Source organism: Epinephelus lanceolatus, chromosome 6 (assembly GCF_041903045.1).
Source record: "Epinephelus lanceolatus isolate andai-2023 chromosome 6, ASM4190304v1, whole genome shotgun sequence".
In the NCBI taxonomy this organism is placed as follows: domain Eukaryota; kingdom Metazoa; phylum Chordata; class Actinopteri; order Perciformes; family Serranidae; genus Epinephelus; species Epinephelus lanceolatus.
Window position 1 is genome coordinate 37519848 of NC_135739.1, and position 26219 is coordinate 37546066.

The following is a 26219-nucleotide window of genomic DNA, read 5'->3' on the forward strand; positions in this document are numbered from 1 at the left end:
CATTTTCCTCTCTCCCTCCCCGACTCTCTCGTTCTCTCTCTTTTTGTAGTGCAGTTGTAAAGAATGTTGTTCAAAGATTGTTTAAAGAAGGCAAATTATGTTCGCCTTTGATGTCTCCTGAAATATGAAACACCCAGAGGCTGATAGAAAAGCACTCATCTCACACACACACACACACACACACACACACACACGGCCCAAAGCGCTACTTCACCCAAACTATATTATACAAACGCGCAAACAGACTAAACAGACATTTTACTTTTCACTGGAAATGACTTAACTGCACAGTTTCAGTTTGACCTCAGTGGAAGTGAACAGTCACCTGAGCCCCCACTCCCACCCCCCCATCTCCCTCCCTCCCTCCATCTCTCACTCTCTCAGTCTGCAGCTTTCTGCTGACTCCAGGAATTATGATCTGTTTCCCGTCCGCAGGAATAATAGAATACAGGAGGAGGGGGGGTCGGCAACAGCTTCGTGGAACAGTAGTGAGGAGTCCAGCTCTACTGTGGTTACACTGTGTGTGTGTGTGTGTGTGTGTGTGTGTGTGTGTGTCTGCAAATGCCTTTATATCCAGATGTGCGAATGTGCGATATTTTCCTCTTCATTTCCATAAACTTCACACATTAAGAGATTATCCTTTGACGTGGACACACACACAGAAACCCGAATTCAAAGCTTGATTAACAGCCATAAATCGACGCCCTCCTCTCGTTATCTTGACAGTAAACGCCTCACGTACACAACCACGCGGCAGGCTGCGGATCTCCCTCGAAAGAGCTGCCAGAGACTTCTGGGCACTTAACACTATCGGCAGTTAGATCCAGCCGCTCTCGAGTGTGTTTGGAGTGTGTGTGGAGTGTGTCCTCAGCCGCGTAAATATTTATCACACGGCTCCCCCAGGAATTTTAATGAGCACTGATGGAGAGCAATCAACACAGCAGAGCCCAGAGGAGAGAGGAGGCGAGGAGATGAAGTGTAGTGACAGTTTGTGATGTGATGTTTTGGCTTTTAGATATCACAAGTGGCTTTTACTGTTTTCCTGTGGAGATTCACACTTTCCTGCTTTTCTGGTAATTGTTTCCTGTTGTTATTCTGTGTGTGCGTGGTGTCCTGCATTGGTCTGTCCGTAAATCAAGATGTTTACTCTTTTAGGATTTGAAGTTGCCATACGTGTGTGTGGGTTTGGGTGTGGGTGTGTGGGTGTGGGGGGGGGGGGTGTGTGTGTGTGGTGTAGTGTAGTGTAGAGTAGTGTACATACTCATCAGGGTGACAGGGCCACCCTTTAGAGGTCACTCAGCACATTGTGTGCAGGCCAAGCTGCATGGGGAGTCAGGGAAGGAAACCTGAGCTATAACTCACATAGCTCTCCCACTCTCTCTCTCTCTCTCTCTCTCTCTCTCTCTCTCTCTCTCTCTCTCTCTCTCTCTCTCTCACACACGCACACACACAGACACACACACACACACAGGACCTGACCTTTACCCTCAGGCTGGGAGTGGCTAATAACTGTCTTGGACTCCTAGAGACACAGCATCTCACAATTCATCTCAATGTATTTCAGTGATGCTTTATTAGCTTGATGTAAAAATAAACATAAAATCAGTGGTTTGTGTCACCAAAGTATTTTACACAAGGACACAAACGGTTAACCTTTTATACTCCAATCCACACAAATCAAAATCAAACCTATACAACTTCATTTAAATTGTGGTGAGATGCCAAATATATCAGGCTAAATGTAGAAAGTTTCTCCTAGAAGAAACGGTGCAGCCTAATAAAAGCATGAAGTCTTGAGTTTACAGATTTCACCTGGTGTAAACATTTAGTGTAAATAAAGCGCTAACTGATTTTTAAATTATTTTGCCTACCTTCACTTAACTGAAAGGAGAATATACAAAAAATGTATTTTAAGTTTTTAAAAATGTAAAAACATATATACATTGTAACATCACATCATGTAATATATCAGCTTAGTTTAGTTCAGTGAGCTTTATTCCTGTAATGTACTTTTATGATGCCAAAGCACTCCACAGATGGAAATAGAAATGCAATATGATGCATTTAAGTAAATGTCAGAGTAAATCAATCAATGCATTTCTCAATACACGATTCTGTATGATCTGTTTTTCAGTTTCTTTCTGCATCACTTTTTCAATTGAGTTTTACATTTTGCTTCATTGGTATGACGTGAAGTGCAAGTGAAAATGAAACAGTATCAGAAATATTGCTTACCTTGTAGTATGCAGTTTCCCAACATCTTGGGGCTCGTAACCTTTAGAGCCGAGAAATTTCTACTTTCAAAATTACATCACATGTTCATATTTCTGTGAGTGGCTATCAGCAGTGGAATGTTATAGTTTTAAAGCTGAGAAGAGGTCAAAGTCTCTTTAGTTTTTAAAGTCTAACATAAATATTTCAGAAAAGTTGGGTTAAACAGTCAGCATAATTGTGTGTGTCCTGTCTTCTCTTTTTCTGTTTTGTAATGCCATTGTCCCAAGTTAATGTTTATGAGTCTATTTTCAGTCAAGTTCAGTTTAGTTTTATTGGCATGACCATTAAGCACTAATGTCAAATGGTACTGTGCAAGGTTTGCGGGGTACTATAAGTATAAAATTCAGAATTTTTAAGTAAAAAGACAACCTATTGTATGCACATTACCACATAATTTCCTCCCTTCAGCTGAAACTGGGGGCCTTTTGTGCTTTAAAGGAAGTGCTAAGTCGAAGCAGTGCTGGTGGAGGTGCATTAGAAACTGACCAGTGACAGATTTGTGACTCAGAGTCTGAACAACTACGAAAGATTAATCTCACTCCTTTTTTTGTTGGGTTTGTGTTCCCACCTGCACACACTTACACTAGCTCACACACCTGGTGAAACGAGCTGCCTCCAAGCAGCAGTGTTGGGGCTCCGCACAGAGAACTGATTTTTCCTCTCCGTCCCTTCTTTGATTCTCTGTCGCTGTCGTAATAGCATTTCATTCTGGGTATAAAAAGCTCAAGATCAGGGTTGCGTTCCTTCTTTATAACCCCAACAAGGTCAAAGGTCAGAACATCTGGGTCTGGCCGGAACATCTGGGTCTGTTGGGGACATGGAGACCGTGGGCTCCAGACTCTCACAGCATTCTCGGATGCTTTATCTGATTTTCTTTGAAGTTTCTGTATTTGCAGCCTCATGTCCACTACTGTACAAATACCAAAGACGCTACTGGACTTCCAAAACCACATCATAGTCTCCCAGCATGCACCCCTCAGAGAGAGAGGGAGAGAGAGAGAGAGAGAGAGAGAGAGAGAGTTGTTTTCTTGAGAACGTTTGATGTGTCTCCCGTCAGTGGGTGGGTTTCCAGTAGGATGAAAACTAAATAAAATTAGGGAAATTTAGCATTTTCTCCACGTTTCCAGCTTGTGTTTGTGTGTTCACATGCTGCTACATGTTTGTGTGTGTGCCCTTATGTGTTCTGGGGTCAGCCCCGGTGTGCCGTGTGATTTATTGAAAGGCCTTGCAGTGATACCAGAATTCCTTTGCGTTAAATGCCTTCTTTGAGTGCCTTTTACTGCCTGTGTGCTTTATGGACCATGATCACACTCTATTCATCTCTCACTTTTACATTTCAAAAGATTATTTTCTTACGACGTCTCGTCTTTATGAGAGAGGAGAGTGTCAGAAAAAATGCAAGACGGGAGAGATGGACGGTGATGGGCCATGTAGCTGGTGAGCAGATATTGAAGTTAAGATGTTTTATAAGAGCTGAAGAGAAATTACACTCCTCATGTCAGAGCGTGAGATTGTATCATCAGTGTTATGCCATTAACAGTCCTGTTTAGAGGTAAGGTCATGCCCCCTCTCGTAGCTAGCTTCTGATCAAACAAAATAATCAGCAAGTGTTTTTGCATTTTCTCATCTGGTGCCACATACTCTCTTGTTGACATTGTTTGTCAAAGCCTTCCTAAACCATTTAAGAATTGCACTTACAGAGATGATTTGCAATATTTGGTTCTGTTTAGGTAGAAAAACATTTTATTTAAAGGTCTCTGCTGGTGAGAAATGAAGTGTGAACGGTTGTCCTCCTCTCTAGTATGTTTTCCAGTAATACAACATGTCATGCTACTTCTGTCTTTGCTCAGAAGTCATAGTTAGCATGGCACAAAGTTTAGCAATAGTTTTTTATTTTTGCATTTGAACAAAGTATTACATGAGTCTCGACACAATTATTTATTCATCTTGGCTAAAATGACAAGGTGTCCACTGAAGAGGTAGAGATTTATCATAAAATATGGACTTGAATTTCAAGAACTTTAGAAGAACAAAAAAACCCAGAGACATTTAGATACTAGTGGAACAGAGGCCACGAGTCAACACAGCCTCACAGAAATATGTGAAATGGACAATAACAATGCATTACATGGTGGTGGACACGAAATTTATTATTTACGTGCTGGCAACATGAATATAACACCAGTGCAAAGGCTATTACTAACGGTCGCAGTTTCAAACATGTTGTTAAAGGCCCAGTGTGTAAAATGGGTTGAAAACAGTGACATCAGTGGTCAAATTCTAGATTGCAGGGCTCACTCGCTCACCCCTCCCGTCGGGTAAATGACGGTGGCCTCGTAGGGACAAAAAGCCTTGTGCACGACTTTTTCAGGAGTAGGTCTATCTAGCGACGAGGTGAATGTTTATTTAGAAATCTAAGCCATGTTTCGATATTGTAATGAATCCCTCACGAGCAGGAGACCAGAGGAGCGTTTGGGAAAAAGGCCCATTTATTTGAGCACTCCAAAAACTCCGGTAACACTCCACTCCGTCTCAAACTCTGACTCTTCTAGCGTAACAGACACACTTCATAACTTTACACACATACTCATTTACCATACTAAGTGGGGACCCCCCTCCCCTCTCTGCTCCGCCAACCTCCAGCCCGCACACTGACTGACAGCCGACTGACAGCCGGTAAACAGAGCTCAGCTGTTTATTTAGCCTAGCGATATCTCAGGACTATAGTAGCTGCAATGGACGACTTTGAACGCTATTTTGAAGAGTTTCTTGTAGCGGACACAAACCCAGAGCCATACCTGTTTGAGCCGGAGCATACAGATGAGGAACTCCATGTGTTTGATGCTGAGCGGGTGAGAAGAGAGGCTGAATGCACAGAATGGGATTCGGTGCTACTGCTACCATCGTTGGGGAGATATATCATCAGGAGGAAAAGCACCGCAGAGAGTGCATCACAAGGAGTGAAGTTGCGTCTTCTTTTCCTCGCAGATGACGGTTTGGGTTCATTCTCTCCTGTTGCGTGGTAAGTGTGGTCCATTCGCAAACTTTATAACTAAAAAAACTTTTCACTACTCTCCATCGACGAGCTACTAACACTCTCTGCTGTTTCCTCCTCCTTCTTCCTTCCTTCTGCTGTCTTCGTTGGTTCATTTATACACGTGAAACGCGTTCTCTGGCTGGCTGGATTGTCCGCTCGGGCTGCCTTACATACATGGCGGCGCAAGATGGCGACCTCTCTAAAGCAAGGCCCTTGTTATATATATATATATATATATATATATATATATATATATATAAAAGCATAATTATAAGCCTACGAAAACCAAACAAATTTTATTTTATAGCGATCATACACTTGTATAAACATATTAATGGGTAGAATATTCAGATTCAGATTCAGATTGACAATAAACCATGCCAAATATTACACACTGGCCCTTTAATGCGGTTAACCTTGTGAAAGGGTCACAGCTAGGTTTAAGGAAGAGAAACACTTGTTTTGGTTTAGGGAATAAAAATACTTGTTTGAGTTTAGAAAAAGATTGGGGTTTAGGTAATAATAACTCTCTATGGGATGTAAGTGAAGTTTACTTTTGTACTTTGCATGCTTATGTGAAGTCCGTAATGTCACATAACTACGTTGACTTTGGTTTCACGCAGGACACAAGATCCTCAGTGACTTTGCATTGGCATTGTTTTCGTGTTACCAGCACATAATTGTAACACATTTCATACCCACTTCCAGGTAATGCATTGTTGAAAATTTGTATCGATTTTAAGTATTTCTGTGAGACTTGGCTGCATGAGCACAACTACAGCTCTCTTTGGTCCCAGTTAGATGATGAGCCGCTGGAGCATGACTACCACTTAATTAGCCATAAAAAATCTCCTGTTTGGTTTATCACTTTAATCAATTAGCGAATTATTTTTAAAAATGGCTCTTTGATAAAAAATGAAATGTACACAATTGTGTACATGACAACAGTAGGAGAAACTCCCATTGAGATCATCACAATGAAAACATTCAATCAGGACTTATGGTTAATTTGCCATGCAGCTTATGGTGAGGTGAAGTTAGATGGTAAGCTTTGTCTTTAATTTAGAATCTTGAAACAATTCAGTTTTGGATTATGCAACAATTTGGGATTTGTTCAGCAACTATGGTGCAGTCAGTTGTTATAGCTTTTTGAATTTGCTAGTGCCAAATTTCATGGCTCTGGCGTCTCTTGCGTAGCATCAGCCACTGAGGCTAATGGATACTGTGTAGAACATAAAACTGACTATAAAGCTTGAAACAAATTAGGGCTGTACCAAATACTTCAAAGCTTCGAAGCTTGATTATGATTCGTTTGTTTGTTGGGTTTTGCATGCGCAAAATTCACCATATGGTTTTATTTAAGGAAAGCACACACAGGGAGGCCCCTACCTGTATTAATGAAGTGGTCTGGCAACAATCAGCACCAAAGAATCAAAGCTTCATTCAGAAACCTCATATCAATAGAAACTTAAAAAAAAAGACATTTGGTACGACCCTTAAACAAACACTTGTGTTTTTCTGTGTTATGAGTAAACTGCATATGCTCACACTTGGGGGGGGGGGATCAATACAGTATAGTATCACGATATTTTGCATGAGGATATTGTATCGATACACGGACGCCGAGTATCAGTGTTTTTTTTATTATATACGTCATTCATTTTCACATACACATTTTAATACAACTTTTGATACGAGAATAATAAAATCAATTCCTTTTTTTGTCCACTGGATTGTGCTGATGTTTTCTTTTTCCTGGTGAGGTCAGCAGAGGCAGGATGTTCATCAAAACAAAGATGGAGGCACCAGAAAAAAGAAATTAGAGATGCGGCATTAGCATTTAAATTAAACGTCTGGACTTATTTTAAAAAAAATTAACATGGAAGGAAAGAAGGACTTGGATATGACTTATGTGATTTGCAAGCAGTGTCATATGAGAGTAAAATACTGTGGGAATACTACGAACATGAGGGCTCACCTCCCACTCCACCATCCAGAGATAGTGTCAGCCGTTGACAGCCAAGCTAACGCTAAACCCGCTCCACCAAAAGATCAACACTGGACACACTTAGCTTGACAAAACTACCATCAAACTGTGAGAGAGCGAAGAAAATAACACAGTCCATCACCTACTTCATGTGCAAAGATCTGCGTCCATACAGTGCTGTTGAAAATGAAGCTTTTGTTATATGCTAAAAACACGCCATCAGTATGTGACTCTGTCACAACGTTTTTTCACCAACACAGTCGTACCCAAGCTCTACATGGAAGTGAAGCATAAAGTTGAGAAATCTGAGTACAGCAAGAAGGGTGGCATTAACTTGTGGCGTCTGGAATTTAAGGTCAGTGGATTCGTATGTGAATATAACAGCACATTATCTCACAGAGTACTGGAGACTGCTGTCTCACGTTCTCCAAAGTAGAGCAGTACACGAAAGTCACGCCAGAGAAAACATTGCAGACCTCCTGTGAAATGCAGCATAAAAATAGGGGACTGTCACTGTAACAGACAACGCTTCAGTGTGGGTGTTGCCATTCAGTTAGCAAGATACCTGCATGGGAAGTGCTCACACGCTTAATCTGGCCTCAAAGAGGGCGTTAAATCTGCCAACAGTTCAGTTTGTCAGGTGTATGTAGCATTTCTGGCAGGTTTTATGATGGTGTTAAATTTTGTTGTAATAAAAATGATGAAAGTCAGATGAACAGACTGAAAAACATATCTTATTAGGTAAAATTGATGTTGACGTTTGAAGTTTTCCTTTTGGGGAAATAATTAGCAGTTGGATAAAAAGGCAATAAATTGCGATATATCGCAATATATTGTATCGCAATACTCAGCATATCACAATATTGCAATAATATTGTATCGTGGCCTAAGTATCGTGACCTAAGTGTCGTGAGTCCACTGGCGATTCCCATCCCTATACACACTACTGTGTGGTGAAGGTGATGATTGCGATAGGCTTCATCATGGTGGTGATGTTGAACAGTAACAGCTGTGGTGTTTCGGTATTCCCGCTACTCCGCCTGCTCTGAATCCATCCGACATCATAAGAAATCGATATCTGCTTTCAATATTTCCAACTTTGGTTCACATATAAAATCCATTTGCATATGGGTTTCTTAATTCCTACTCATAATACTCATCAGTCCTCAGAGACTGTGATGCTGACTTACAAGCTTGTAACATGGTGTCAGATGGTGAGTGAGTGTAGTCCATAATGTCATTTAATCTCTAAAATGTGTCTAATGCTCACAGGGTGAGGGACACATTTTGTCTCAGCTAATCTTCAGCTTTCTTGTACCAGTTGTTGTTATTATTACTGCTGCATATTTTCAGACATGGGCAGAGCGCTGCTTTAAACAGGATGTACCAAAATGTTGGGTTTGGTTCCAAATCGGATCCATATGAAGATTATATTGTGCCTCCATCTGTTAGTAGTTCGTGTTGAATTATCTGCTACATGCTCTGTTTGGGGTGAGTTCACTTGGCTGCAGAACGCTCTTGTTAGCAGTTTGGAAGCAGCTTTTATTCCACTGAGTCGCGCTCTGCAGACGGATCTGAGAGGGTGAGATTGTCTGTCACCTGCTGAAATCCTGGTTGAGAAAGACCAGCCGCTGGATTAACTTCCTGGATGCTGAACTGTGTGGCTGTCTGCTAAGACGGCAGACTTAACAGACAGGAGTCTGATTTCAACAGATGTTCTCCTGCCAACCTCAGATGGAGATTTCAGAGGCCAGGCATGACGATGATGATGACGAAGTTGATAATAATACATGGCACAACACTTTCTGTTACCACTGGGTATCATCACCTCCCCCAAGGAGGTTATGTTTTCAATTTGGTTTGTTCATCATCAGGATGACAATAAAACTACTGCCTGGATTTTCAGGAAACTTGGTGGAAGGGTGTAGCATGGGCCAAAGAAGAACCCATTAAAGGTGCTGTATGTAACTCTGGAGAAAGATAGTTGATTGTTGAGTCTCACCTGAGGTCATCAAATACCAATGCTTTGTGTTGGTAGTCGGACTGAACCCCAAATGATTGATACCTGACAACCTTGGAATGAGACTTAACAGTTTTAAAGCAGATCCAAATCACGAGGCAGATACGCAAATTATGTTTCTCTTTTTTTAACATAGGCAGAGGTCTGTGTTCTCTAAGTGCCCTTCAATTCGAAACATTTTGATATTAATTCCTAAATCAGATTTTGGTCGCAAATTTTACATTTTTGGAATGTCTCATTCTCGGAACCCATCAGCTGTATTCGGCGTCTGACTTCCGGCAGACGGCGATACAGCCTCTGTGGGCAGACCCCCGATTTTTTTGGCATTCCGGTTTGATTTGGGCGGAGGAGGCGAATTTCCATTTCCGACTTCCGTTTATATATAAGTAAATATGCTGAACCATTGCGATGGATTCAGAGTTTGCAGTGACGCCAATTATGTTCCGCCTCGTTAGTTCACCGCACAGACTGTTTAACGTGGCAACAACTGCAGCCAGCTCAAATGTGATCGGTCAATATCACGCGGACTACAGGGCTACCAGGGCTCTTCTGCTCTCTTTCCGGAGGAAAGATCTCCGGGGTTTGACTACAGACTCTACATTCACTGTTTAAAGTTTTTTTTTTCCTCCACAAAATCCTGTTTTAATTTCATAAAGTGTGCCAGAGACAAATAAAATTGAAAAGGATATTTAATCAAGATTAAAAAATATTACCAATCTAACAGAGCGTCTGATGTCAATTTCCGATGTGTTACATTTTTTGTTCATACTCAGAAAGTTTGGAGATTTGATGCTCAGCACTATTTCCTGTCTCAGGTCTCAGTGATTTTAACTGGTGAGCAAAGAGAGAAGTCAGCTGAATTTTTACTAGTGGTGGAGTCACAAAAACATGTAATTGGTCTACAGTTAAAAATCAATCATCTTCCCTGTGATAAACATTGCTACATGAGTTATCAGTAATTATTTTCTGTGTCTGTTTTGGCACATGGTTATAATAAAATGATCACTCTTACATATTGAGGAACTGATAAGCATTCAGCCAATAAGCACATTTTTGCATTCCACATTCGTGTGGCCACAAGGGTCCTTGTGACGTAAGCATAATCATCTGCCTATCTCCACAAAAGTCCATGTGGACAGTCAGCCTGCAGCCCAGTTTGTAGTCTGGTCATGCAGTCTTGTACAAAACAGGGTGGTGTCGTATGGTTAGAATAGTGACTTCTCCATCTCCTGACACAAGATTTATCACAACAACACTCTTTGCTAATTCACTAGTTAAAGTTGTGCATAGATGAACTTTCACCTGTGAGTCAGCCAGAACCAATCGGAGCTCAACTAGTAATAGAGACTATATTCTGAATTTCTCTGTTGTTCTGGCTCCAGTTGAAGTAAATGAGAGATGGATGGCACCTTGACTCTCAGCAGGTAGTTACAGGTCACTGTGTATATTAAGTGCATTGGTTGTTGTTGCCAAAGCAAGATGGGTCACCTAAGGGTCTTATCTGAGCCTCAGTATGCTGGGGCCTTCTCCTATGGCGTTCTTTCACTCGTTGCAATGTCCTTTGGCATGTCGTCAATGGGACACAACATCACATTTTGGTGTTTATTTCATTTCACTGAATTTACATATGCACGCAGACTGAAACTAAACAAAAGGCTACTTCAGGTTTTTTTTTTTCACTGCTCTGCAGCAGCTTTCTTGCATTGGTTTTCCTTCCCTTTTATTTGTCATCTGCCTCTGACAGGCTAATATTGGTTAAGACCCTCCCTCTTAGCGTTTAGCAACCAATCAACAAAGGACATCGAAATCTTTAAAAAAAAAATAAAAAAAAGGTTGAATTTCTACTGAAAATGTATTAATCTGTATTACTTGACTTCAGACCAGCTTCAGTGTTCGTGACGAGACCAGTTGATGTTTCTTTTATGCCAGCTACGAAATGTTCTCCATTACAAACCCTAATCAATATAATTATGAAGCAAGTGGATTATTTAATATAATTGTGGAGTAAGTCACCCTATAATAATTACATTCAGCCCCATGATAAATTATGTCTCATTGCTGTAGGTAATTAGTCTGAAAATGTTTCCAGTTATGGCTTTAGAGCCAAAAATGGATGTGAGTAATGTACAGAGCTGCTCACATGAGAAAGAGCTGTTTGTGCTGCCGTTACAGACGGAGGAGAAAATGGGCTGTAGCTTTCATCTGCTGGCCTGTATGTGTACCACGTGAAGTTAAAAATAAAAAAGACCCACAATTGAACTGCGTTTTGAAACTGAGCGGTGTCACAGACTGAATTGGCCTGTACTTGTTCACTATGTGTGTGTTCAGTGTTCTTGCCTTTGTGTGTAATCAGAAGAGTGTGATTAAGCGCAGTGGAGCCTCTGAGATGTGGGTCCCTGCTCTCTAAAAGGCTGAACTATGCCAGTGCTGCTGGGAGCGTTCCTCTGTAATAAGATCACCCAGAAAAGACATTTTCAAGAGGTTCAGTGTCAGATAAAAACACTGCTCTCTTTTTACACTATATGGCTGCCTGAGTACTTCTGGTCTCTGCTGTTTGTCATGGTTTGGGCTAAATATCGTAATTCCAATTAATGTAATGCCACAGCATCAAACATTTTAGACAATAATGATGTTTCTCTTTGTGGCAAGATTGGGGAAGACCCTTTCCTGTTTTAACATGACAATGACCCAGTGCACAAACAACCCAGTCGCCAGAATAAAGTTGGCATTGTGCATTTCTGCAAACCACAGATATGTTTTATTTTACACTTCATATGTAACAGATATGTTGAAACTTTATGTTTCTTTACATTTCAATTTTCCCTTTTTATGTTAAATAAATGGTTTCAAGTTTTAATTATAATTAAGGACTTGTCCGATCAAAAAAAAACCCTCTGTTTTTGTTCCTTGTAACTAATAATAGTATAGTAATAGTTGTTTAATACTGTATGCAGTTATACTGTGAAATCATGATATTTTCTGATATGGTTATTGTACCGTAGAAATGTCATACTGTTGAAATCCTAGGTGGGAAAACATTGTGGTTAATATATGGGTACGTACAGGCACAAAAACAACGTGTTTCTGGTCTGGAAAGATCATGTTTTGGCTTAAAATACCCAGTTTTGTCGCCACAATCTCAGCTTGAAATGTCCCAACATGTTAAAAAATATCTTTTGTTTGTTTGTTTGTTTGTTTTTTATTGGTCTGGAGTAGTAGTCTGTGGCTGTCTGCTGCTTGGCAGGGTTAGGGGTTAGGGCTGGGATTAGCCATCTCATCTATGTGTCACACCATCCACCACCCCCCCTTCTGATGAGAAACTCATCTCATGTTCATATAATCTGAACTACGTTACTATGATATGTTAGATTGAGCTTGCACAAAGCCAGGTCCATTAAGAAATGTTTTTCCCACTTTTGTGTGGAAGAACTTAACTGGCCTGCACAGAGTCCTGGGTTTTAACCTTTTGGATTTTACCTGTTGATAGCATCACTGAAACAAAAGTGATCTGGCATTATCTAAGTACTGCATATTCCCCACAGTAATTGTGTTTACATTCTTAGATTGACTTTGTGATACAACTTAAGGTCTGACTGGTTTCTTTAGTGAATATGACACTATTTAATGACAGTTGCTGACCATGTTTACGTACTTTGATTCGCCATGAGGGAGAATGATAATAAAATTTGCTGTGGGGTTGGCTTTGCTTGATGTGTGTTAGTAAAAGAAAATGGAGAAGATAACTGTGCTGTTTTTCAGCATGCTTCATTTTGTCTTTGCTCTCAACAGTCTCTACTGGCATCAGAAACAAGTTGACCAATTGCGTTTCTTCCGGTTTCCATGTGGTATCCACGTCATCACCATTTTTCAGAAGGGGTGCGTCAGCGACAGCAGCTTCATGCATAAGCTCTGCAGCTACACTGCAACTCCTTAACGCTCAAGTATAAAATAACTTAAATGCTGTTGTGGCCGAATTGAAGCAAATCCTGCATCCAGGTTCCAAAACCTTGTGGAAAGCCTTCCCAGAAATGTGTAGGCTATTGTGGCAGCAATTAATATCCATGGTTTTGGAGTGAGATGCACAGCAATCACATTTGAGTGAAACTCTTGGGTGTCCACATATTTCTGGCCATGAAGTGTATGTAATTTTAACCTCCATGCGGAGGGAAAACAACAAAGAAAGAAATGGGAAGACCAGCACATACTTCTTGAGAAAGCACCATGACTGTGTTAAACATAAAAAAAGCTAAAAAAGAAAGAAAAATAGAAGTCTCTGTTCTTCTTTCAACAAAGGCTTTTCTCTGAGTAGACATTAATTTTGGAATTAGCTGCAGGATTAAGGAACATACAGTGTCAGTTAATTGAAAAAAGGAGATTCTTCAGTATCAGGTTTCACCACAATGTTTTATTAGACCCCTTGAGGCCAACATGTGTGTTTTTGATACAAACTTAATACGCATGATGCCTGAGAGATGAAAAAAGTCCTCCCAAAAATTGGGATGGAAATAGAAGTGGGAGAAAGAGAGAGCCAGAGAGAGAAAGAAAGGAACCTTTACAAACAGAACGTACAGGGAAAAGGATTTTTCTGGCTCTTTGGTGGTCTTAAGCAGGGTCTCGCTGGATCTTGAACCCGGTGCAAAACACAACAGGGGGGGAAAATGAGTAAGGGGTTGAGGAGAGGGGGGTGAGTGGGGGGTCCTGGGCTTGGGGGGTTACACCACCAGAGTCCCACAATTCATCATCCTCTGGCACCGACGGGGGCTGTCTGGACAGATCGGTGGTGGGGAGCCGAAAGGGGGGATTGATGGCCAGCGAGACTCTGTGACCTCCCTTTTTCCCCGAGAGAGGAGATACTGTGTGTGTGTGTGTGTGTGTGTGTGTGTGTGTGTGTGTGTGTTAGAGAGAGAGAGCAATCATCACCCTCCATCCCTCGCATCCTGTTGAAGACATCAAGTTTGGACATTGAGTTGAATCCAGCATGTCTTCATACGAAGGCGACCCATCAGCTGGCCGCAGGACATCACATTAGGCATGACAGATAATTTGTTTTTCTTTCTTCCCTCTCTCTTTTTCCCTCCCCCTTGCTCCCTTTCTCCCTCTCTCTTTTCTATCTTTCTTTTTAACAGGACTACCTGCAGGGCGACAGCACCAAAGCATATCAGAGGTTGGGTTGGAAGCCGAAAGTGACTTTTGAGGTAAGTGTCACACACCTGGCACAGCTTGACAGGATGATGTGGTTGAAATCAATATGATGATATTAAGGAGGATATTTTGTCACATGCTTATGAACATGGAATGTTCGATGAAATATAATTTAGTCACAGAAAGCCAATGTCCAAAGATAAAGTACAAGAGAGTATGTCTTCATATGTATCTACAAATGTAGAAGGTGGGTGGGGTTAGCGGGGTATGTGGGTGGGATAGTGAGATAAAGGATGTGATATTTTTTTCTGTAGTGAGTGAGTGTAGCCTAGATTTTGTCACTAGACTACAGAGGCCCATGGATCCACACAAGAAGCAGCAGAAAACCAACAAGTTATCAGCATGTCAGAATACAGGCCTATTTTTATAGTCTTAGAGAGAGTAATCAAGTCTTATGTCGGCTGGATATGAATCTACTGTATTTTAAATGGGAAGGAATATAAAATCACTTCCTTTACTGCAAACGTTTTTTCAGCCAAACTTCATGGTGGATAACATGAAATTTAATAAAAATAATATTGTAGTAACATTGGAAATCATTTTCCAATATATTTCAAGATATAATATTGGTAAGCCACATTTTAAAAAATCAGCTGATGCTCTTAACTGTGTTTGACTGCACTGTATTACATTAGACAAAAGTCTCCACACTTGTAAAGCAAAGACTCAAATAACGATTTGTTTTTTAATTACATTTACTATGTGTAAGCACTTATATGGACAACAGAATTTAGTAAAAAAAAAATAACATGATAATATGCTGTAGTAACTAAATGGCTGCATATTGTTTAAAAAATGTTGGTTACTCTTAATGTGATGCTTGAGTTTTGATACTGATACCAGAAGTATGTTTTTTTTAAGTAAAAACATTGTCTTCTACAAAGAAAACAAAAAAAGGCAAAGTTCACAAATGTTAAATGCTTATAATAAACACAGGAAGCCAAACACAGAGTTTACATAAATAAAATACGGTATGAAACTGGCAGCATTTTGAGTGAACTCACTAACTGATGAAAGAATAAGCAAACAAGACTCCAGATCTGATCCGACACGAAATGCTAGTTAACCCCACAGTTTTTATATTCTGTGCAATGCACACATTTAGGTCGGTGGGAAAAAAAAATCTATATATATATGGAGGTCCAGTATCCAGCTTCCATCATCATTCAGTCTGAATTATACATTTCATCTGAAAGTCAGTAAATGATAATATTGCATTGTTGCTGATACTGAACAGAGTTGGCGTCTTCAGTAATAGCAGACCTAAATATAAAATGAGTAAGGACAAAGCATTTTGATTACAATCAGTTTTTAACTGTGTTTTAATAAGAGATTTGTTTTATGTAAGTTGAATAGTCAGAGTTCAGTTCTCTTCCTTTATGAAACTAAGTGTTAACATGTGATGATGGTGTCCCTCTGCAGGAGCTGGTGAAGGAGATGTTGGATTCAGACATCAAGCTAATGAAGGAAAACCCAAATGCCTGAGTCCATTTCAGTCCCATTTAGACACTCCTGCGTTCTACTGACAGTGGAAGGGAACATGTTGTATTTTTACCTTGATGACTTTTCCAAATGAAGTAATTGTGTCCTTTCTAATTTGTAATGAGGTTTGAATCAACCTATTATTGCCTTTGTGTTTGTGTCTATTTCCAGCAAAATGCCATTTTGATTTTGTTTTGTTATCACATAGCAGAGATGCCTTATATATTTCCACACTGATCATGTCATAATTTATATTGATGGCAATTTTTGAGGGTTTATTTATGTCTTTGTTTCTGTTGATTGTGACTGAATTGATTTCTGTCAGAGGATGAAATGGCAGATTATATTATACATAGAAGAATGAAGAATTTATCTTTACTGGAGAATAGGAATCAATGGGTTTATTAATGTCCTGACATATAGATGAAACAAATGGTTTGGTACAATAAAGATGGATCTTTTTTCATATTGTCCTCCTGTTTTTTAATGCTGCACAACCCCTGATAAATTACGTTAATATAAATATTAATTATTAGTGTGTGTGTGTGTGTGTGTGTGTGTGTGCGTGCGCGCGTGCGTGTGTTTGTGCGTGTGTGTGTGTGTGTGTGTGTGTGTTGCCCAGGTTGTGCAGAGGTCAGACTCTGCTCCTGTCTGCACTGACATTCCATGCATAGGTATTTGCGGGCACACTGCGCTCTTTTTTTTCGTCAGGAAGTGTGTTTTCTCCCCATGCTCGGAGTCCCACTGTCCCGCTCTCAAACGCCTCTTGTCTGTCCACACCGGCTGCTAATGGCGAGGGCGCAGTGAGCGTCTGGACCCAGAGCTGCTCTGGTCCTGATGATAGTCGTAAGTTATTTACGCTAAAACACTGAAAACACTTCCCATCGTACGGAAGTTATTTAAACCCACTGACACGTCTGCTTCCTTTTTAAAAAAGCAACATATTTTCCCTCCTCAGTCTGCTGTAAGTTCACACTCAGTACAAGAGTTAAGTCCTTAAACTGTTGTGAGGGAATAATTCAAACATTTTCTGTCAAGCAACGCGGTTTGCATGGCAGCACCTGAATCTAGAACATCTTTTAATATTTTTCTCTCTTTAAAATAAGTCCGTGACTGCAATTAAAAAATGCTATTTTTAGGAGTTTCCTTTATCTGTATGTCAAGTTCTCATTTTCTTACATCCCCCGACTTATTAATAATTAATAATAATATAATGTTAATTATATTTAATAACGTCTCTTTAGTCTTTCATCCGTCAAACGTCATGTGGCCTACAGCAGTGGATGTATTCAAAGTATTTTGGGGGATTTACTATCGGTGGAAGACGTAGGCTATTCAGATCTTAAGGAGAAATACCACAATGTAAAAACAAATGAATGTCCTGAATTCAAATCCTACATCAGCAAAATATCTACATTAAAAGTTGTCATGATGCAGCAGAATTTAAACTCATTTAATATTTGTTATTGATATAGCTATTTAAGTTTAAGTAGGCTAATATTTAAATCGTGCAGTTAATTTTAACCACATTGCATATTATTATGCCGTTTAATCTACAGCCCTGCATCATATTTATGAACTTTTCCAATATTTTATATCTAAAATCTTAATTTGTATAGTTATTAAAGTTGTCATACAAACAGAAGTTATAAAAAAAGACACTGTGTATAGGAGCAGAAAATATACTTATGACACGTATTTCAAAATTGTACTAAAGTACAGTACTTGAGTAAATGTACTGGGTTACTCTGTACCACTGGTGTTATTTTGGGGTAGAGCGGTTTGACATTGAACTTGTACGGGGGCCGGAGGGTCTCAGTGAGCGATGTGAGCAGGGTGGGATCGCCTCTGTGTGTTTCAGAGACAACACCTACAGGACATTTAGAGCTTTCTCTGTGATCGTCCTGGACAGCGCTGCGTCTGTGCGCACTCCGGATTGGAAACAGATGTTGCTCTGAGGTTGTTTGGACCCCTGAAACCGCGCTGAGAGCAGAAAACACACACTGAGCCCGGAGCCTCGCGCAGGTGCACCGCGTTCCGCTCAACAACAATTAGGCGAGCCTTGTGATCAGGTTTACTGTTGGCACTCAAAGAAAGTAGAGCTGATCTAGATTTGGACCGCGACTGTAAAGAAATAAAAGGCCTTCGTGCAGCTAAACAAACATTTTAAGGGGATGAAACGGTCAATTTAAGCTCATGATGCCGTAAGTCCCTGTAAGATAAGAATATTACTGCCTTTTTCTGTCAGACCTAATGCACAGTGAGTGACCTCAGGGAAACACAAGCTCGCAAATTAAAGCTGGAGGAGGCAGAAGAAAAGCTGCGCCAATTAAAAACCTGAAGTTAATATTGTGTTAACTGCTTGTGAGCACAATTTGACAGAGCTGTTTACTGTAATAAATCCTTTATGTCATAAAAACTAATCCCGAGGAAACAAATTCGATGTCCATATGTCGTTTGTGTTGTGTAATAATGTATTATTAATAAGCTAAATCATCATCATCATCATCATCATCATCACCATCACCATTGGTCCATGGCAACACCTGGTGTTTTCATTATTTGATATAATAGGCCTCAAATACACTGAGTATCATTTATCATATCAGTTTTCCTTTTTCAGAGGACACTGGATGCTGTTTGCTAGAAACCGAGTATAATTGGGATACCAAAGAAATACCAGCAATATAATTTACAACATTGTTGATATTACAGCCCTCCCAAATAAACATATGCCTAAAAGACAAATAAAAAGCTACTTGGCCTAACTAAAAGGAAATGGATGAACTTGTAAGGGGGGGGGGGGGGGGGGGAATAAATGAATAACCCTGGCTGCAGATCTTTGTAAGAGATAAAAATATAGTCTGTAAGTTTTAATGTAAAGTTTTCTTTTTAAAGAATCCAAATCAAAGTATCACTGTTGAGTCAATCAGAGGGCATATTTATCATTTTATTTCACCTTACACGCACTAAATGGCGGCCATCATTCCTTTGAGGGTTTTGATGTGTAAACTGTATCAAGGGTTGAGCTCAGCGAGAGTGCGTGGATGTTTTCAGGACACCAACACATCAGGCTGAAAACACACAAAAGGCAAATCTCTGGTGCCAGAATGCTTTTGGATCAAACACAGAATCAATCAGTCATCGCCCCTACTCCTCCGAGACACAACAGACAGAGCTGAACACACACACACACACACACACACAGGACTGAAGAAGTGAAGAGTGTGTGAGTCTCACACTGAGGCCTCCATATTAGTTTTAAGCCCTTCAACCTGTAGCCCAGTATTCTTAGATGTCCTTTTTCTAAGGTTTTTATATAAAATACACATTTTAATTATTTAAATAAGCGTACAGGACATCACACGTAAGATTACATTTAATGTTTGGGGGGTTTCTTCCGACCTAAACAGAAATAAAAGTAAAATTATTTATCAGTGATCTCTATGTGATTTTTTAATATTTGCGTTTCGACAAAAAAAACGTTAAAAGTAAAATATAACAGAAATAATGTTGCTGTTAGCCTATGTATCAGATGAAAAAATACATTCAATTCAGCGGTGCAACGGTGAAAAAAGAAGCGTCTTAAAAATCTACTGTCTGCGCAAGAAAATAGTTCCTCCTCAGTGAATCCGCTGATACGTTTTCTGTAAATACTTCTATCTGCCAGACATTTGATACACTAGATGTGGGCTATCGGGTTGCTTTAAGACTCGCTATAACACGTCAGTAGGATATGTTAATAATACACTCGTCTTAATGCTCATTATAGTGTGAACACTGCGGTGAATTGACCGAATATGACATCTGCAGACACCTCCACAACTGTGATCCCTTGAGGCGATGTGTATTTGAAACCGAAGTTTATTAAAAGAACATTAAAATACCTCAAACACAACATGACACAATAATCTAATAAATCCTTAATTAGGTCTTTTGAATGCGCCGTTGGTGCGCTTTTTACGCGTGTTGGCAGCGCTTCCACTCTAGAGTCCTCCTCTCCTCCTCTGGGAGTCTTTTCATTCGCAGGCTGCAGGCCTATAAACTGCCACAACAATACAGCAGTGCACCGGCCCGAGCCCTGTAGTCCCAGTGAAGGTGGTTTAGATAAGGCAGTGACAGGCTCTGCTGCAGGCTTCTCGCCGTCCTTTCCTAAAGTGCATTGTTGACATCCTCTCCATTGACCTCCATCACCTCCTCCTGTCTTGTCCTTACAATGAAAAATGATTCTCAGCCGTGACTGCGTTTTCCTTCCTGACCCTCGAGTGCCGCATCAATCACAAAGACGTTTGCTTAGAGGTAATAATCTAGTTATTATTATCATCATTATTATTATCATTAGGCAGCTTTCTGTAATAGGTTATGATCTTAAATGTCATTGTGGAGCTCGCATTAAACCCCTCTGTGGAAGGTGCAGCAGTGGAGCCAAAAGGGCATTGTTTACGTTAGCTTTATGGGCTTGACTCATCTGACTGGGGGCCCTGGGGAGCGTTTGTGAGGTGGAATTTTTTTGTTGCACTGACTCATTAAAAATCTCATCCACACAGGCCTGAAACTGACAGTCACGTTTAAGCTTTCATCGCCTGCTCGGCCTTGCAAGGACTCACACCTGCACACACACACACACACTGCTCTGGTTCCAGGGTGTTTTTACTGTCTGCCAGAGAGTGAAAATGTCTCGTCAGCGCCTGCAGGCTGCAGGATCAGAGCAGAGGTGAAGAGGCTGAGACGCTGCAAGAGCTCAGATAAACACAAAACAAATTCCGGTTATTCTTAGTCAGCATTCAAATTGTCCATTTTTTTTATTTTTATCCATGTTGTTTTTATTGATATTATTATCATTGTTGTTATTTTATTTTGTATGTTTTGTTATTATTATTACTGCTATTTTTGAAGGTTGTCAGAATGGTTTTAATTTTAATTTCTTATAAATATTTACGTCACCTTTACCTTTATTATCGCGTGCGCAAAACCATTGAGAAGTTCAGTCTATTAAATGAGTCATAATGCAAACTTTTTGTTGTCATTCTTTATCTAGAATATTGTAAAAATATTGTAGAAATACAATAATCTTAATGATAATATCTAGATATTCAGTAGATATACACGCTGCCACGTGGATCTGCCTGCACGTATAAACATTTTCAAAAAGAGAGAAAGAAAAAGAAAGGCTTGATCTCCATAAGCATCTGTGTGTTTTGGAGGGGTCGCCGTACGTCATCAGGGAAGCACTGAAATAAATAAACATGTGACAGCAGCGATGTTTCAGTCAGTGAGAACAGGCCAGCGCTGCTGTGATTCTGGAGCCTGCAGGACACAAGACGCAGAGCAGGCTGCACCATCTCCCTCCACCTCAGACCACCATATCAATCAGACCGTCCCATCATGCATCAGCAGGACCTTCAGGGTCTGCTCGTGCTGCAAACGTACCTCTGAAGACACCTAAAAATAAATACAGCTGCAGCATCTTTTTTTTCGTGTTCTTTTTGCATCCCAACCCTCCCATGATTCACAAGCAGCAGTCAGACGGAAGCCTGCTCGGTTCCTAATGACTGATTTGTTTTGCTGACAAGGCCTTTAGTGAGTTCAAACCGCACTGCTGAACTGCTGCCACACGTGTATTTATTTACCGCCTGCATTTACACATGAATGTTGAAAATATACAACCTGCAGGTCAGCCTGGAGCTGTCATACTGAGAGTCAGGATAGATATTAATGTGTTTCACCTCTCACAGTTTGATATTTTGGGTAACCTCGGCTGTGCGGTTAGATTTGGCCTGTGCAGCGCGAGGCAGGGCCGCAGACCCCCTTATAACTTTTAATAAAATAGTCCTTCTTGAAAAAGACTGGTCATATAAACCCTAATTTACAATTCATTAGTTTTTTCTTTCATAAATTAGAAAATCCAAATTATGTGGATTCACTGAGAGACTCTAATGCACGCAGGCCAAACCGCCACTAAAACTACACACTCCTTACATATTTTATAAAAGACTGTTTTTCAGTGGGCACCATTTTTTTGCAAGATAAAAATAATGATCAATATTTCACATTCCAAACAAATATTGACTTCTACCTGGTTATATATCTCTTAATTTAAAAATTATCCCTTACCACTGCTAATAAATCACTCAGCTTAAGATCAAATAGACGGCACTTTATTAAACAAACAAAATGTAATGCCTTCAAAATAGTTTTTAACAAATAAGACAAAAAGAATAAAATAAGTCAGTATAGACTACACAGTCCCCCCTCTATTTCTATACAAGAACTGGGACAAATAAAGGCAGCAATAAGAAAACTGGAAAAAACTTTTAAGTGTTTGGTCCTCAATATCCAACCACTCCCTTTTCCTAAAAAATAAATTACTATATTAGGCTATAATTTACAGTCTATGGTCATAAAAGCTGGTATTTGAGCCATCTTTATAAACAATTCTCAAAGTGAGAGGGAAGGAAACTTACGTGTTTTTTGGTGTTACACACGCCTCGACAGACAAGTCTCTCTTATGTCCATTCGGAGTGAGAATAAAAGACCAAAAGTACAAAAAATATAGAAAACATATATTAGAGTTATTAATTTAAAAGACACACTTTGGTTTTCAGAACTTGCTGCAGTCATAAACAAAAGCTCCTGAGGTGCGGTAGATGGACTGGCCGGATGGGAAAGCCATCTGACAGCTATTATTCCCGTTGACCGGGGAGCCGTTCAGCCCGATCCGCTGGGACTCAAACATCTCCCGCACAGAGTGGAAGTTCTGCTGCTGCGCCGGGTATCCCGGGCTCAAGTGGCTCAGGTCCCCGTACCAGGACGCGAGCCGTCCCTGGTGCGCGTGGTGGCCGTCCTGGCCCGCCTGGCTCAGGTTGCCGTGTCCTAGCGGGGACGCGGTGGTCGTAGTGATGCAATAGTCGGGCAGAGCCTCCTCCACCGTGGTGGACGGCGCCAGGTGTCCGCCGGATGATCTGTCCCCCGCGTACAGGCTCATGGCTTGCATGTTGCAGTGATAGGTCGCGTTGGTGTTGGAGGAGATGACATTCTGGTTGCAGGTCGCTGAGCTGTACGCGGACGGCTGGTTGGGGGAATAGTTGAGCGACAGTGAAGGTGTGATACCTGTCCGAGAGGAGGCGATGAGTGGCGGGGAGAGCTCGGCCTGCGGAGACCCCCGCAGGGTGGTCATGATGTTATCCACGCTGAAGCCCGGGGCCTGGCCGTGGTGTTGGTGGTGCTCGGGTCCATCTATGCCGAGTGACCGGTTGGAGGGCACGCTGTGCGGGCTGCCTGAAGACATGCTGCTGCTGCTGTCGGGGCTCTCGATCTTGGGTACGGCGCTCAGGGCCGGGGACGCGGCCTGCGGTGGCGTTGACGTCCCGTTCTCCGTCTTGATATCCTGGATCCGCACCGGCTGAGAGCCCTGAACCGACGGGTCCTGCTCCCTGCCAGGGGTGCGGGCAGAGGGGTCCTTGCCCTGTCTGTCGCGCTCATCCTTGTCCTTCAGCACGTCCTTCTTTTTGAACCTCCTCCGGCGCCGTAGGAAGCTGCCGTTCTCGAACATGTTGTAAGAGTCCGGGTCAAGAGTCCAATAGCTGCCCTTACCGGGCTTCTTATCGTCCCGGGGCACTTTGACAAAGCACTCATTGAGAGACAGATTGTGCCTGATGCTGTTCTGCCAGCCCTGCTTGTTGTCCCGGTAGAAGGGGAACCTCTCCATGATAAACTGATAAATCCCGTTTAGGGTGATCTTTTTCTCCGGTGAATTCTGGATGGCCATGGTGATGAGAGCGATGTAGCTGTAGGGAGGTTTCACCATGTCCTTGGGCTGGTGCTGAGGGGTGTACGGTCCGTACGCCCGGGCCATGCTGGCCGGGTACTGGTCGTGGGCCGCATGGGAGTACATGCTCATTGGCGCAGGCATCCCGGTGTATCCACCGCCGGCCCGGTAGTAGCTCTGGTCGCTGCTGATGTACGGTACAACTCCCAAAGAGTTGGGGCTGGAGACGGAGTAGCGCGCCTGCATCCTGCGCAATGCGTAAAACCTCCCCAAACTGCGTCCCCCCAGAAACTCTCACAACTTCGGCGTGTGCTCCGATTCTGTGACTGTTCTCTCTTCTTTCTGTATCGACTAGAAGTCCTTTTTTTAAGCCACAGCCCGCCGCGGTGAGCCTGAGAGAGCGCACACTGCCGCCGTGAACATTTGGGAAACTGAGAAGGCGCAGCAAGGAACTTTTTTTTACCCTTCACATTTTTTCCTCCCTTTTGGCTCGGGCTGCTCCTCCCCGAATATGTGCTCCATCATCCAATTGGAGGACGAAATGAACCTGTGGAAAAGCTGCATGGCGACAAAAGTTACTACACCCCCCTCCTCGTCCTCCTCCTCTGCCGCCCCTCTCTCCTTCTATCTTCTCAGCACAGACACAGAGTTATTAAAATGCTGTTAAGGGTGTGCCTAAAATGCTGAAAATTTCACCTAATGACTCAAATTGCGAGACATTTATTATTTTGTATTAATCTATCATATTATGAGCCATAATTTAACTTATTATTAGTCTACTTTGAAAACGGGAATGTGAGTCTATTTGGGGTTACACGCTTTAAAACGTCTGACCAAATTAGCGTACCCTCCTCTTCATCTCCATAATTTAAAAACTCTGCGAAAAAGTAGAAATGATCCATAAGAGCTCCCAAAATTCACCAAATGGTCATCCACAAGTGTTTGCCGTTACATCTCTGTCATATCAGTCACAGGCCCGGGAATTACAGGCCTTTAACAAAATTAACAGATCACACTGATGTTATTAAAATATTTTCGGATGCCTAAACCTCTAATTAGACCAGAGGTATTACCGATTAGGAATTCAAAATGAGCTTATACTAATCAGGCTGTAGTCTGTGAGAAACTGTCATCAGCTGCATTTGAGCCTCTGAACAAACACACAGACATCAAAGAGTGTGTATTCCTCCCCCTGCTCCCCGACAGCGGTGCTTTGCGGTGTGTGGAAACTAATTCAAGGTTAAATGAAGATCATTTGGTCGAGATGGGTGAGAAAGGGTCCCCCCTGGGTGCGAGCGGCTGCCGAGACGCGGGTGGGATTTTTAAGATGAGGACCTCCAAATGTCATTCTCACTGAGCGGGTGTTAACAGAGCCATCAGGATTCCCCCCACGGCCTCAGGGAAGTCACGTTTCGTTGTGTTGATTGCAAAGCTTAAAAACAACACGACTGTGTTTCCAGCCTGATGGAAATAATGGTTTAAAAACATCACAGAGATTGAGACCATTAAAGGGAGGATGTGGTTAAGATAAATCTTTTAGGCTGACAGAGAATATTAATTAATATTCTATAATTTATTTGAAGTTTGTTTATTACCAAACTGAGAAAAAATCGCATACAATTAACAGAGTAAATTAACCAATATTTAGTGTTTGAATAAACTGTTTTCTTTTGTTGTGTTGGTGATTTGTTATCTGCACATGTTATTAATTCAGTATGTTTTAGGCATACCATGTGTTTAGAAATCCATCTTCACATTTGTTTTAAATATAGGCCTACATTGTTGTGTCTATCAGAAAAAGATAATAGATAATAGATAGATATAATGTATAAAATCTTTTTTAAAAGTATGTGCATATGGCATGAAGTGGGTTTATTTGAAACATTTCTGTAACTAGTTTTAGCTGCAGACTCGTATATCTGGTCTCATATCAGCTAAGAAAAATTGTTTATTTAAAGGATGCATACTGCAAATAATGTTTATTTTTCTGAACTCTGCAGCTCCAACACAAGATTTTCTATAATATGTATAAAATTATAAATGCGTTTGAAGTTTATGGCTACAACAAAATATAAGCAAGTTTAAGAAATTCACCTGAGTGTTCTTTAAATTCTACAAATATATTCAAAACGAAAATATTTTAAAAATCTCGTTATTGTCACAATTAATTCTTTGAAGTTAACAAAAGGCTTGACTGTTGAGTTCAGACTCTGCCTTGTAACTTTCTATCCTATTTGAAAAACCAAACAAACACGCATTTCACTGGTATTAAATTCCATCTAAGAGCCCGTGGGATTAATAAAAAATAGCACAGGCCTAATACAATAAAACAGGCACAAGTCAGCATCTTTATCTTATCTTAATCCTGGGATTTCCCCATTTGACTGAGAGATTAACTCCTTCAGAATTTGCAGTTTTTTATTCAGGTTACAAAAGAAGAGAAAATACA

The 26219-nt window shown here is 41.0% G+C and overlaps 2 protein-coding genes across 2 annotated transcripts in view; one reads left to right on the forward strand and one right to left on the reverse strand.

The window, feature by feature from the left end:
* gmds (GDP-mannose 4,6-dehydratase) overlaps positions 1-16468 on the forward strand; it is a 217894-nt gene extending 201426 nt beyond the window's left edge. Inside the window, exons 10-11 of the mRNA XM_078169035.1 lie at positions 14445-14513; positions 15943-16468. Coding sequence (XP_078025161.1) covers positions 14445-14513; positions 15943-16005 — 132 coding nt within the window. The 3' untranslated portion in view covers positions 16006-16468. The remainder of the gene's footprint in view (positions 1-14444; positions 14514-15942) is intronic.
* A 5670-nt stretch (positions 16469-22138) lies between these two features.
* foxc1b (forkhead box C1b) lies at positions 22139-24289 on the reverse strand. Its single transcript, XM_033621156.2, has one exon. It carries the CDS (start codon positions 24014-24016, stop codon positions 22604-22606), a length of 1413 nt encoding a protein of 470 aa, XP_033477047.1. The 5' UTR covers positions 24017-24289; the 3' UTR covers positions 22139-22603.
* Between the last annotated feature and the right edge of the window lie 1930 nt (positions 24290-26219).